The 14,772-nt window shown below is 44.0% G+C and overlaps 2 protein-coding genes across 5 annotated transcripts in view; both read right to left on the reverse strand.

The window, feature by feature from the left end:
• Positions 1-14,772, reverse strand: part of ZBTB44 (zinc finger and BTB domain containing 44) — a 366,779-nt gene that overhangs the window by 65,864 nt on the left and 286,143 nt on the right. The window lies entirely within an intron of this gene.
• Positions 4,440-14,772, reverse strand: part of APLP2 (amyloid beta precursor like protein 2) — a 64,071-nt gene continuing 53,738 nt past the window's right edge. For all 4 annotated transcript variants that reach the window (XM_026708976.2, XM_026708975.2, XM_026708974.2 and 1 more), the window contains 4 exons: positions 10,085-10,167; positions 9,766-9,843; positions 6,776-6,931; positions 4,440-5,758 (listed from right to left, as the gene is read on the reverse strand). In XM_026708976.2, coding sequence (XP_026564761.1) covers positions 5,657-5,758; positions 6,776-6,931; positions 9,766-9,843; positions 10,085-10,167 — 419 coding nt within the window. In that variant the 3' untranslated portion in view covers positions 4,440-5,656. The remainder of the gene's footprint in view (positions 5,759-6,775; positions 6,932-9,765; positions 9,844-10,084; positions 10,168-14,772) is intronic.

Genomic DNA, 14,772 nt, shown 5'->3' on the forward strand with positions numbered 1-14,772 from the left:
AAATCTTGAAGGGCTGACAAGTGCAAAGTGTTAAGATTCAGACTGCAGCCTAACCAATTCCCATCTTGTAAACATGGGAGCTCTTTATTGATGCCGTCTTCTGGATGGCAAAGACACAATGAAACGGAGATGAAGAACAAATGGAAATCCAGGGGTCTGACAGTTAAGCCAGCCGCATGGTACAATCCTGTGAAACCATCAACTATCAGGAAACGCTTCTCAAGTGCACCTGCCAATCTCCCATGTTTTGCAATTTCCAAATCAAGTGGGGATTTCTTTCAGAAAATGAGCAGACTTTTGTTCCTGTTGCTCTGCTTCAGAATGCCGGTGCTGTAATTATTATATTTTTATTTTGCTATACTCAAGAGTGTCACTGACATTATAATATTTTGCATTCTGTAAGATCGCATTCTAAAGCTTTTGATTTCAATATTCTAACATTCCAAAACCAGAAACTGCACCTATTGTTCTCCAAGGCATAGAATAAATCAATCCAAGTTTTAAATGATAATATGACATCCTTGGTTATTTCATGCAGTTGGTTAATTACGTTTGCTTTGTAGTAAAACAGAGTAAATAGGCCTGAATAGTCATCTCATAGAAATTTGCTTCACGTTAAGGTGCTGTTGAGTTATTTGTAATTCCAATTTTCCATGAGAATAGGAAGAGAAATGTCTAGAATTCTCTCTCTCTCTCTCACACACACACACACACACAACCAGTACTTATAATACTGACAGCTGAATCTCATTTCCATATAGGCAATTTAACCCTGGAGATTTTCTTCTCCCACAAATATTTATCTAATCAATATGAGTAATTAAACTTAGATCTTGGCCCTTTACAAATGGAATTATTTTTATCTCCTTAATCATCAGTTGGCTACCCCACTTTCCTGTTGTCAAGTAATGAATAATAGACTAAAGTGATGCAGAACAACCTACGTGTATCTGTCTATCTTTCTGTTTTAGGTCTGATCCACAATTATCACCCTCTGAAAAACAAAATCATTCTCTCCTCCTTTTAGACGTTACCATCCTTTGAAGGTGCTTGGAGGAGTTTGATTAAATTCATTAAGCAAACTTTCTTGGGAGGGAAACATCGTTTGCAATGCAGACTAATTGCCCAAATGTAAAAAAAATAAAATAAAGTTGAAAAGGGGCGAAAGGTTTCCTGAAATACAAAGCGAGGAGGCACATGGTTAGAATTTTATTCTTTAGGGAAATTATTGCATTGATCTAGTGGATTATGTTTTTGGATGTCTTGTGATTTCTTTGGTTGGAAGCCAGCTTGCCTCCAGCACTGCTTCAAAACCCTTTAGATAGATAAAGGCAACAAAGAAATAAGCCGGTATTTTAAAATTCAGAGAAAATGGGCATGGGGAAGGAAATCGTGGCTTGTGTTCAAACCGAGCCAGCTTCCAACCTCAAAGGGACTGTTGGAGCAAGCTTCAAACATGTAAATAGTAGATTGTTTGCTTGTTTGTGTCAGAAGCATCACAATTAAAACAAGGCACCCTAGATGACAAAAATTTAAAATTTAAAATGCAAGATGTAAAAAAAAGTGTACAGATTGTCTGTTACTACGGTAGGTGCAAAGGGGGCAGGGTGGCTCAGTGGTTAAAGATGCTGAGCTTGTCAACCGGAAAGGTGACAGCCAGCGATCGAGACCGAAGTGCCTCCTGACGGGGTGAGTTCCCATAACTTACCCTAGTTCCTGCCCAACAGTTCAAAAGCATGCAAATGTGAGCAGATAAATAGGTACCACTTGGGTGGGAAGATAACAGTGCTTCATGTACCTCGACTTCATGAGTTGACTACATGAGCCCAGGAATTTATTAGAAATAGAGAATACTTTTCCCCCTAGTATCAGACACGCCTGGACAGGGAAACCTTTACATTTCTTTATTAGATGCAAATAAAGCCATGGAGATCAACAGCTATTGGGCTGGTGCAACCCCTGGAGACCATCTACTGGGTGATTGGTGGACTTCCTTGTGCAGTTGGTTGGCCACTGGGAGAACAGACTCTTGGACTACTTGGGCTGATCGTGGAGGGCACTGTTTACGTCCTTACGTTCTCAAGGAAAAACCGGAGTGAGCAAATGCAAAGGCTTACATTTAGTGAATATGCCCCACCACAGAACCTTCTGAAGATTCTGAAGAGCCTGGAGGCAAAATAATACACTTCAGCGCTCCCCATCCTGTGTGAGCATCGGTCTATTGCTTTCTGTCCTTGAAAAATAGCAACGTTTGGGGAGGGGAAATAGGTCTTGTGAAATGCCAAAACAAGAAGTAGGGAAGGTAACCATAGAGATCCTTGCGTCAGTACCATCTTGAATTGATGCAATAATATTTGCACAGGCAAACATTATTTGGCAAACAAAGCACAGCAGGGGACAAATAACTCCGAAGTTCTTGCGGACGATGCTTTAATGTATCAGAAAGCGCTGAAATGAACTCTTCCTCCCTGGCTGGAATGCGATGTGGGGGAATGTCCCCTCTCGGATCTGTTCATCTATGGCCTCCACCAGACCTGCTTTTCCCCTCTGCGGGTGCCTCACATTGGAATGCTTGATGTGGATGCAAGCCACATAATTTGCCCAACCTAATGCCCCCGCTACGTTGGTAGGACTGATTTGATTGGATTTGTTGGCTGCCCCATCTCCTTTGCAGATGAGATTGAGTGGCCAAGCTAGTAAGACCACAAAGAAAATCTGCTTCTAATCACAGTAAAGATTACAATTAAAAAGGTGGAGGAGGAGGAGGATGCAGGAGATAGGGGTCTTCTCTTAAGACATCAACCACCCCTGCAGGAAAAGCTTCCTTTGTCGTCATTGGAAGGCTTTGAAGAGTTCGAAAGCAGATAGGATCTATGGAAAGCTATGAGAACTAATTCTGGATGAGACCAGACGGAGCTCACACCTGGCTCTGACGAAAGCTGTGAAGTATGGAATTCATTGAATAGACTGTGCTTGGGTACACCAAGATCCAGAGACATTCTGAACCAATAGGGACAATCCGGTGGCTTCTGCTCTTTGAGATCGTGGTGACATGCAGACAATAACACATATGCATACCTGTCCTTTGTGCCACGATCGGTATACACCTGAGGACCTCATAGTAGTGTGACAGAACACAAGGTTGCTGGTTTCTGGGCAAGATCTGTTTATTCTACCTTCAAATTTCTTTTATTTAGAATTGGAAGGCAGGACAAAGACATCTCTTGAAAGGTGTTCCGTGGATGTTGATAGTTGTTCCAGATGGACCCTTCCTCACAATCTGTTAATACTGAAACCCAAGTGAGTGTAGCTCAGGGGTGGGTACCTACAGCCCCTTTCACAAACCTGTGGACTTCAGCTCCCAGAATTCCAATGCTGGTTCAGGAATTCCTTGGGGATAAAAGTCCAGAGATCTTAAAGGGGCCATGGTTGCCCATCTGTGGTATATTGTAGCTCCTGAATCAAACTTCAGGAGGTAGGACGTTCCATAGGGCAGGCACTGCAAACTGAAAAGGCACACTTCTTAGCTCCCATCATCCTGAGCTAACCTGCTTGGTTTTTAAACAAAGAGGAAAGAATACCGAGTCAAGACAGGTAGGATCTTTATGTAGCTTCCAAGCTTTTCCCACTGTGAATGTCTGAGAGTTTCGATTCCCATCCCAGTCACATGCTACCCAGTCAAAGTCCAGTCTTGCTGTCGTGTAATCATAGAAGCAGAGCCATGAAGTCACGGTCCAAGATTTGATTTTTTAAAAAAACCCTGAAGGGTTGTTTGTTGGGAGTTTCTGACCAAAACCTAGCGCTGGGCAGTGTAGCAAGAAGTGGTACCCCTTTGAGTTATCTGTACTGTCCTTAAGCTCGTAGTAAGCTTGTAAGAAATTTAGTATCACCTTGGTTGGTAGGCATCCTTTTCATGTTATGCTTTTAAACCTGTTTGTTTGAGCTAATAATGAAGCTTAACTTCCCTTTATTTACGGCCCTCACACTTGACAGGAGAGGGAGGAGAGAGAGAGGAAGAAAGGCAGGGAGAGGGAGAGAAAGAGAGGGAAGGAGATAGAGAGGCAGGGAGAGGAAGAGACCAGAAGGAGAGAGAGAGAGGGAGGCAAGGAAAGTGGGGAGTGTTTGACAGCCCTGTCCTTGAGTTTCAGAGGAAAGGGGAAGTGCAGGGCTTTTGGGAGCTCCAGTTTGGCACGTAGGGATAGATACTAGAATCAGAAACGGGAAGTTAAAGGAGTTTATTGATGAGTTTCCAACTTTTTCTACATTCCCCACAGACCACACTAGGGAATTCGCAGGTTAAATAAATCTGTGCATAGTGGGAAGAGAAATTATACGGGGTTTGGGGGTGGAAGTTGAAAAGAAAATTTACCAAAAAAAAAAAAAAGGGGGGTTGGGAATACAACACAGGTTTATTGGAACGTCAAGAATATTTTTTTAAAAAAAAAATGCTGTGAGGATTAACACCAACTATACAGGCATTACAAAGACATGATGGTTAATGGAGTGATTCTTTTGGACACGTCAGTGCCCGGCGATTCCTTCCTCTTCCGTTTCTCAAAACGTAATTCCTCCCTGAGGTGCGTAAACGCTGTACACAACGGCGACCGACGTTGTGGGTCCATTCTCTGTTCGCTTCTCCAGATGCCTGCCTTTCTTTTCTCCCCGCCTCAAGGCAGGACAATGGCTCTGTTTTAACTACAGTGCCTCAGCAAACTTCCTCAGGAAGACTCATCAGCCTTCCAAACCTGTAATGATTATGAGTGACCCTGAATGGAGGAGGAGGAGGAGGAGGAGGAGGAGGGAGGGGCATACATTAACAAGAAAGATTGGCTTACATTAGGCAAGGCTAAAAGGAGAACTTACGCTGGAAGGGGAAGGGCTGAATCCTAATGTCAAAGCTTCCAACTCTATAGCGGGACTGGATGCAGAAAGCAAGGCAAGTGTGCAATCCTAATCTGCTCAAATCCTGACCAAATAATTCCACTACAAAGATCCTAAAACGAGAGAGCAACTTCCCGCCTCGTCTTTAGAGGCTCTAGATTTTTGGGGAACCAAGCCACACAAGCAGCACAATTTGTACAGGTCACTGGCATCAAAGAATGTATTTTAAGTTTTCCATAATGTTTATGAAGTTTGTTTTCTCTGGGGAGGGAGGGAGGGAGGGAAGGAGGAAGGAAGGAATCTTGCAACCCTGCAAGCCAGAACGACCCAAGAGCCACTAAATTATTTCTTTATACAATGTGGTTGGTACAAATACCCTGGAATATGCAAGCAGAGAATCAGAAATAAAACAATATTTCTCATGTATATTGAGAGCTTGTTATTAGACAATACAACAGCATTGGGATTTTTCATTAGATTAGGTTTCTTAAAAAAGGAAAAAAATTACATCTCAAATATCTGCAATAGATCCATTTTCCCATTTACGCTTTATATATCACATATTGTTATATTACCATTTCATCGCCCATTTAAAAGAATGGAAATTGAAATTCTACAGTAGTAATTAAGTCTTAAATGACCCAGGAACTCTGAATGTAAGATGAAGTCCTCTTCAAACGACAGGTGGTCAGTAGTTGATCCAAAACAACGGACTACTTTGGCCCTTTCTCCCCTAAACATCTGCTGGTCAGGGATGCAACCATTTCAACACCCTTTAAATCTGCATCTGCTCCAGATATTTGTACGTTGGGTTCTCATAGCCATGGTTCTGCATCTTGTTCAGATGCCTTTCCTCGGGACTTAACATTGGGTCAACCTTTATGGGAGGAAAAAAGAAGAAGAAGCTATCAGCCAGACAAGAAATTATTCTGAGTAACAAAGAAATATTTGTAGCGGTATCCATACAAGAAAATATTTGTAGCTCAGGGCTGAACTGTAGAGTCCTGAATGCTCTCTGGGCTTGGTGACCGTCTTGTAGACCAAGGGTCTTCAAACCTGGCAAGTTTAAGACTTGTGGACTTCAGGACTCAGAATACCTGAGCTAAGGTGACTAGAGGAGGAATTCTGGGAGTTGAAGTCCACAAGTCTTAAAGCTGTCAAGTTTGAAGATCCCTAGTTGTAGACGTTTCATTACCCAACTAGGAATGGTGCGGTGGCCTAGAGGTGGAGCTCTCGCCTCACAATCAGGAGGCTGTGAGTTTCATCCTAAGTAGAGGCCGACCTCTCTCTCTCTCTCTCTCTGGGCACACTGAGAATATATCTGCTGAACAAAACTCTGCCCTGGCAACAGGAAGGGCATCCGGCCAGTAAACACTCAGCTCCATTCAGGTGTCCAGACTCCACCCCACAAGGGATTAAAGGGGCGTTAGAAGAAGTTGATGATGAGTGCTTCAACTCGTGCTTCAGAGCACAATCTTAGTTGTGTAGTGAAGCATCTGCAAGGAAACAACCAAGCTGTTTTTATAACGGCACCAGACCAGCTCGCAAGAGCTTTAGCATCCATAACCCCAAAGGAAGTACAACCCAAATGCTGGTTTACCTGCTTTTGCATACAAATGCTAGACAAATGAAAGAAACGACTCAATAGTAAGGACTGATCACATCAGGACTGACTCCCTGTTGCTCAGAGTTCCCAAACAGGCTCCGTGTGAGCGCAAACCAAAATAGTCTTAGGGGCTCCATTTTGAAAATTCATTTCCCAGTCCCAACTGTTTGAAAAGAGCTGCCTTGAATCGTACAATTCTCCAGCAAGAGATTCTACTTCGCTTTCTCCACCAGCCTGGCTCTGCTCTACCTCCGGGTTTCATGGGATGCGCCTCCAGGCCCTTCTCACCTCTACAATCCCATGGCTGATGGCTCCATACTGCCTCTTCCTCAGCATCACCAGGCTTATGACTATAACCGTCGCTATGGCCACGGCGATCACCAGAAGGCCGATGAGAGCGCTGCTGCTGAAGCTGAAGTCGTCGCGCATAGAACGGTCCGTTTTCTACAGGAGGGAGAAAGAACGTAAGAGGGAGAGGCGGAAGCATGGGCACCTACGTGGGGTATGCACGCTTAAGTAGCCCTGTTTCAGTACTGCCACAAACACGTGATATTCCTGCTCTGACAAGAGTTGCATCACTCAATCCAGGTAGTCCTCAGGTTACGGCCACAATTGAGCACCAAATTTACGTTGCTGAGTGAGTTTTGCCCCATTTTACAACTTTTCTTGACACATTGGTTAAGTCCGGGGTGGCATGCCACAGGTGGCACGCAAAGCCATGTGTGCCGACACGTGAGCTACAGGCAAACTTACCTCACTGCACATGTGCGTGCCTCACAGCTGATTTTCAGCCAGTTTGAGGCCTTTTTCAGCCTCCCAAAGGCTTGAGGGAGGCTTCTGCAGGCTTCTACAAAGTTTGCAGGCCGAAATCTAGCCCCGTTTCGTCACTTCCAGTATTTTTAGAAACGAGTCTAGTTTTCGGCCTACAAAGCTTGTAGAAGCCTGCAGAAGCCTCCCTCAAGCCTCTGGGAGGCCGAAAAAGGCCTCAAACTGGCCAAAAATCAGCTGTGAGGTGCAGTGCAGGTAAGGGGGTGGCGGGGTTGGGGGATTGAGCGCGCAGGCATAGGGGACATGGGGGGCGCATTGCCTTCTGGGTGCTGGGACGCGAGTGCGAGCGTGCAAGCACACGCACAATTTTTGGCACAGGAGCCCCAAAAGGTTAGCCACCACTGGGTCAAGTGAATCGCTGTAGTTTAACAGATTGACAAAGAGTTGGAAGGGACCTTGTAGGTCATCTAGTCCAACCCCTTGGCCAAACAGGAGACCCTACACCATATTTCTGACAGATGGGAGTCCAGTCTCTTCTTGAAAGCCTCCAGGGTTGAAGCTCCCACAACTTCCAAGGGCAACTTCTGTTCCATTGCTGTCACTGCAGGAAATTTCTCCTTATTTCCAGGTTGAATCTCTCCTTGATCAGTTCTCACTGTCATAAAATTCCTCCTTATGTCTAGGTTGTTAAGATTAGTAACACGGCTGTTCAGTGAATCTGCTTTTCCCACTGACTTTGCTTGTCAGAAGAGTGCCAAAGAGAACCACAGAGCCCCGCAACCGTCATAAATATGAATCAGTTGCCAAGCATCCGTATTTTGATCACGTGACCAGGGGGGAATGCCACAACGGTTTGAAAAATGGTCATAAGCCCCCCCCCTTTTCCCCAGTGCCATTATCACTTGGAACGGTCACTAAATGAACTGTTGTAAAGTCAAGGAGTTCTTGTAGTTCTTTACAACATCCAATATCCTTCGGGAGAAAAAGGGGGACAACCCTCGAAACGACTCTAGCTGAAGCTGTATTTTTCTTGCTTCAACCGTACACTTGTGGAATGTAGAATGTTTTCCTCCAATGTGCCAGACATAACAACAATCAGGCTCCTGAGAACCAAGGCCAAATCAACATGTTGTCAACCCTGCAGTTGGCTGAAAATGGGCCATTTCCCCTTTTTGTAATTTCCTACCGAGGTTCCCCTTCTCGTTGCTTCAGGGTTGACACAGCCTGGAGCGAAAGAGCCAGGGAGGAGGGGTGTAGAGATAGCTGAGGGTATTGTAGCCTAAATAAAATTCTTTCCCCTGGGAATCAAGGACGTCGGTGCAGGTGTTCAAATGGTGGGAGACTTGAGGTCAGTTAGCAACGGGATTGTATGTTGACTGGACCATGTGACTGGAGACTCGGGGAATGGGGAGAAGACAAATTTTGACTTTTAATCGGGTGAAAAAAACAGGGAGCACTTAAGAGCCAGGATCATATCGATTTCACATGCCCCAAATAAAATGTTCTTTTGAGGAATTTGCCAGCCTCCGAGTTCTTTATTGGCCAAGTGTGATTGGACACACAAGGAATTTGTCTTGGTGCAAATGCCCTCAGTGTACATAAAATAAAAGATACATTCATCAAGAGTCAAGACTCATCAGGCACAACACTTAATGATAGTCATAGGGTACAATGAGCAATCAAATCATACTAGGAAACAGTCAATATAAATCGTGAGGATGCAATTAATTAATTATTAAATGGGATGTGTTACTTGGAACCCTGAAATGTATCTTAGCAACAGCAGGAGGGAGTGCTGAGAAATTCACTGCTGGCCTGGTTGGCTAACGTGACCTGTGACACTAGGGTGGGTAGAGCAGTATCTTATTATTTAATTATACCAAAAACATGGGAATTATTCAGGGCTGGTTTCACCTGTGCTGATAGGATGTACCTAATAAACAGAATTTTTGAGGAAGCCAAGGTCTCAAGGATCTTGAATTGGTTGGGAGCATTACTTTGAACCATGACATTAAACCAACACTGAATCATCCCCGCGTTTTGGGTGTAATTAAAGGATTTCACAAAGAGGTATATATGGTTCCCTCTTAACACAGGGGTGTCAAACTCAATTTCATTGAGGGTTGCATCAAGGTTGTGTCTGACCTGGGGCGGGGCGTGACATGGCCAGGGGGCGTGGCCAGCTCAATGTCACTCATCGAGGCTGTTTTGGGCCTTGACAGCCTCCTGCAGCTCCCTGCCAGCAAAAATGGAGCTCTGCTTTCACTGGCAGAGGGCTGCAGAAGGCTGTCGCGGCTGAAAACTGAGCCTGCTGGCAGAGGATTGTGAGAGGCCGTCGCAGCCGAAAACAGAGCCCCTCCCGAGCTCCATTTTCAATGCAGAGGCACCGCGGGCCAGGTTCTTCCCCGTTTTCAGGGCGGGCCAGATCTAAGCACCCGGTTCCAGCCCTGGGCCTTGAGTTTGACACCAATGCTCTAACAGTAAATCTATGATGACGGCAATAGACATACCGGAATGTCGTCCACCAGTCCACCAACTCGCTCAGGATTGAAAATCATTTCCTTCACATCGAGCGTCTCATCAATTACCTGAAAAAAAAAATCATGAGAGAATTTTATGAGGCACTATCAACGGCAGGAGCCATAATACTTTGCATTTGCACTTAGTTCCGCCAGCGACTACTACTTCGGCAAGTTATCTTTAAGCGAACATCTTTCTGATGTCTGCTTGACCATTGCATGCATTTAGCAAAATCCCGAACAGCTTGGAAGGCTTGGCGGTTCAGGCACCAAGTTTCCCCTTGCAAATTTCCATGCGAAAAGGGCCTACCACGTTCTCGTCCAGCTTGCTCTTGCTGTTGATCACTTTCTCTTCTGCTCCGATCAGCCCGTCCAGATCCACCAGGCCAGATCCTGCCCAGAAAGAAATGAGGCGCGATATAAATAGATAAATACGAGATCCAGCAAGAGCAATATATATATATCGTTTGTCAGACTACGTGCCTACATGAATCGCCAGTTCCGTTTTCTTAATGCGCATGTCACAGAGATGCCAAATGTTACACTAGAAAAACAAAGAATGGACAATGGCGAGGGGATTGTTGAGCAGGTTACACGATGAAAATGAGAGGCTACCCAGAAGGTTCATGGATACGTGTCGTTTCTTACTAACTAGTTACACAGTCCAAATTGATTTTTCTGTCGAAGTTGTACTTTCTTCTCCCCTTTTACGACTCTCACCCCTTAAGTAATTCAAGGTAGAGTCGGGGCGACTGGGTGGAGCTGAGCATTTACTGGCCGGAGGCCCTTCCTGACACCACATGGAATTCGGAGCAGATAAGTTTTTTTCTTTGTGCCCAGGGAAAGAAAAAAATCTGTCACTACCTAGGACTGAACTCTCAACCTTCCGAACAGAAGGCAAGTAGCTTCACTGCTAGGCCACCAGATTACAGATAGTCCTCCCTGTATGACCAGTCACTTAATAACCGGATAGCCAGTCCCTTAGCAATTGTTTGAAGTTACAAAGGATCCCTCAAAAGATATTTATGTCCTGATTTTGAAGTTCCAACCACTGCAACTTTCCTGGTCATATGAAATGCATTTTAGGCAACAGGCTCACCTCTACAGCCGTCCCACAATCATATGAGCATGATTTTTGAAGTTTTTGCCTGTTTCTGGCATTTACTTCTGGTCTCTGGCAAAAAAAACACCCATTGGATAAAACGCATTTGCTTAACGACTGCTGTATTCGCTTAACAACCGCCACCTTTGCTTAATGATCCAAGCAAAAAAGATTGTAAAATCAGTCACGGTCTTGTGATCATTATTAAGCGCAAAAGATTAAGTCCACATGTGAAGGTTGAATGAAACGGATTTATTGCTAATGCTATGCACAGGAATAGCCTCAACTAAAGGGTTTAGTACCTGCTTGGACTTTGAAAAGGACCAATGGAATTCAAGAGAAATTGGACTTAGTTCACTTGTGGCTATGTAGGGATTCTACGCTGATCCCTCTTTTGACCCTGCCCTCAGGTTCTGCCACTCTTTCTCCTACAGTGATCCACTTAATGACCGCAACAACTTAATTCCGGGCTCAACTGAGGTCTTAAGTCAAGGACCACCTGCCCAATCCTTTGATGTTGCCCTTTGCTGTATTCACGGCAGTACCGGCCCTTTAGCCGCCCTGCGTATCAGCCTATCTGAAGGACAAGCCTGGAAGCCATTTTAAAAATGCTGCTTGCTGGAAAAGTTTAATTTGTTTCTGAATAAAATCCTGAGTCGGTTTCGCAGGAGGAGAGAATGAAGTTCCAGACATCAGTCAATTGTGTACCACCGAAGCTCTACGTGTGATTACGGAGGAGCCAAACCTCCACAATTAATTCAAATGAATGGCAGGAGAAGAAGTCGTCCCAGATTTTTGCAGTCCTGAATATCAAAGCCTTGCTCCATCTGTGTGTGTCTGTGTCTATGTGTTTTTTCTCCAAGCAATTTCAGGAGTCAACACAGACTGAAGGCATCAATCAATCAGTATCTATGAGACATAATGCTGCTTTTGGGAGTGTTCCCCTCCCCCATTCTTTTTAATTATTTTAAAGTGCCGAGGCAGTCTCAAGGACATCTGCGTTTACTGCTTATCCCTTTAAAATCTCTCTGAAGTTTCTAAAAAAAAAACACTCCTCCGGATTCCAAACATATTCGGAATTGCCCAGCTTGCTTTCCAAGGCTGCAATAAACCACATTTCCCCTCTTCAAAGTCAAATGATTCCCAGCTTCCAAAAAAAGAAAATACCTAGGCCATCAACCAACAATCAACCCTCAGCATTCAGTTTTATCTGCTTGTTGCAAAGACTCTAAATGGGTACCATTAGACCAGCTTACCAGCCTTAATTGGACTGGTGCTCAGAGGGAAAGCTCTTAGAAACCAAGCGGGCCAAGAAAGAAATAGCAATAAGCGATAAAGAAATCAGAGGGGGTGGTGGAAAAAAAAACAAAGAAGAAATACGCTGCCGCTCTACCATTTTAGCTAAAGCAAACTAGGAAATAACCTTTTTTGCTGTTACCAGCCAGTGGGATGGAATTACTTCTAGTTTTTACAACAGAGAAATAGGCAGAGGAGAAGAACACTGCGTTTGTCTTAATAATTTGGTATTTTCTAATTAATCCCGAAGCAAATAACGAGCCAACTGATGTTTGCTTTTTAATCTTATAGATTTCCCAGGGCTGTCTTAGGTTCCACAAGTTAACCATTTACAAATTTTACATCCTTGTGGCTGTTAGAATCAAAACGGCGACACAACCATGTTTGGCAGATTCTCCCATGAAAGTCAACTCAATAATTTCTGACTGGAAACACAAATCCTGTTTAGAAGAGCCAACTTCTCCCTAGCTACGTTGTTGTACCTTTTGTTATGAAAACATCCACCTGACGTAGTATTCCAACAGAATCCAGTAAAATCAAGAACAAGAGAAATAAGAAAACATGGCCACTTGCAGCACCATCAAGAATCGGAGACTGCAGGTTGGCATTTTTTGTACCTATTGTGTTCACTACAATTGTGCTAATACTAATTGTACTAACTATTAGTTCATTCGCTATTTGGGAATCATATAATCCATGCAAAACAAGGGGTGGGGGAAGCCCGACAAACATCTAATTCCAGAGATCCCTTCATAGGCTGTGGGTTGTTTTTTTTTAATCTACAGTACAAGTAACAGTGAACTTCCTGAAGAGCTTTTTAATGGTAGAATATTAATCATGCTCTCTGACAGGTTGAAAATCATGAAATCCAGCACCATTCTTTCAATAACATCTAATGCAGAGGTTATCAAACTCAAGGCCCACGGGCCGGATCCAGACCACGGGGTGCTTAGATCTGGTGTCAACTCAAAAAGATCTCTCTGGTCTTTTAGAGTTGACAGCAGAAAGGGAGTGGAGGAAGTAGCGCATTCCTTAAATGCTTCATGGATAATGGCTAGGCGGCTGAAGCTTCTGGCACGCAAGATTATCACTGGAGAGCATGACTGATGACTTTTGGCTACGGATGTGTCCCAGTGGAGAATATACATCCAGGAGGTGGGGGGAAGACCTGGGTCAAGGGTGAAATGAATGATATGTCTGAGAGTCGGCTGCACCCAGGTAGCACCGGCATGCTCACTCCTAATAAATCTTGTTTTCTTTTAACTCTGAGAGATGCGGCTAGATACTTACGATTCGAATGGATGGATGGACTGTCAGCTAACTCTGAGACACATCATTCATTTCATCCTTGACCCTGGTCTTCCCCCACCCTTGGATGCATATTCTCCAATGGAAACAGCGAAGGACCAGCCTGCGGTGCCTCTGCCGCTAAAAAACAGAGCTCAGGCAAGGGGTCTCATGAAGCCCTCGTGGGCTGTTTTCGCTGGCAGAGAACCCTCTGCCACCTGAGATGGCAGGAGGCCATCTCAGCCAAAAACAGAGCTGGTGAGGGCTGCATGTGCCCCCTAGCCCAAGCTCAGTTTTCACTGGCAGAGGGTTGCAGGAGGCCGTTTCAGACATCATACTGACCACGGCCACCATGGCCACTCCCACCCCGGCCACCCCGAGGTCAAATACAACCCAAATGTGGCCCTCAATGAAATCAACTTTGACACCCCTGATCTAATGCTTTTTTTTAAAGTATGGTTTTTATTAAATTTCCAAAACGTGAATAAAAAATAAACAAGCAAAGGAAAACAAAGGAAGAAAAGAGACAAAAAGCAAAACAGAAGTGCAAAGGGGGGAAAAAAAGGAAAGATAAAAGTGTAAAGAAGAAGAAAAAAGCAAAGGAAGAAAATTAAAAAGAATGGCTTCCTATTCTCTTTGCTAGAGAGAATATCTGGGATATAGATTAAAAAAAACACATCCAATTCTTATTCTAAAATAGTCAAGAATCTACATTACTGCTATAATTCCATATGATAATGTCTAACGCTTCTCACATATTTGCTCATTCCAACTTAGTTTATATAGATTTATTTCTAAGGAAGGTCGTTATGCCCAGGCTTACAGATTTCCCCCGCTTCAGAAGTAGTTCTTAATACCAACCCTGTTTAAATCCTCCTTATAAACACCTTTCTAACAAAGTTTACCCCATGGCAAAGAAGAGAAGAAAAATGCTGCTGTAATAAAATCAGCATTTTAATCTTGGAACTGCACGTATCTGCTCGAAGCCAATTCAGCCGGCATCTATCACCTGATCTCAAACAGCTGCTTCAAAACTTCAGAAGGCTTTAATCATTACTTAATTACTTATATATCATCAGCCTAATGACATTTATCGTGGTCATATAATGTGTGATCACTAATAGCTCAGGGGCCACCAAACTGACTCCTGAGGTAACAGGGACAGCTAAGGCAACCTTGGCTATATAAGCGGGAGGGAGGGAGGGTGGGATGTGAAGCTGAAGTTATGAAACATAAAATTAAAAGGGATTAAAATCCACTCAAAAGGGGGGAAGGGAATGATAGATAAGAGAGTGCATTTAAAAGGGATCAGG

Source organism: Pseudonaja textilis, chromosome 9 (genome assembly GCF_049901715.1).
Source record: "Pseudonaja textilis isolate UNSWEBS1 chromosome 9, rPseTex1.2, whole genome shotgun sequence".
Taxonomy (NCBI): Eukaryota; Metazoa; Chordata; class Lepidosauria; order Squamata; family Elapidae; genus Pseudonaja; species Pseudonaja textilis.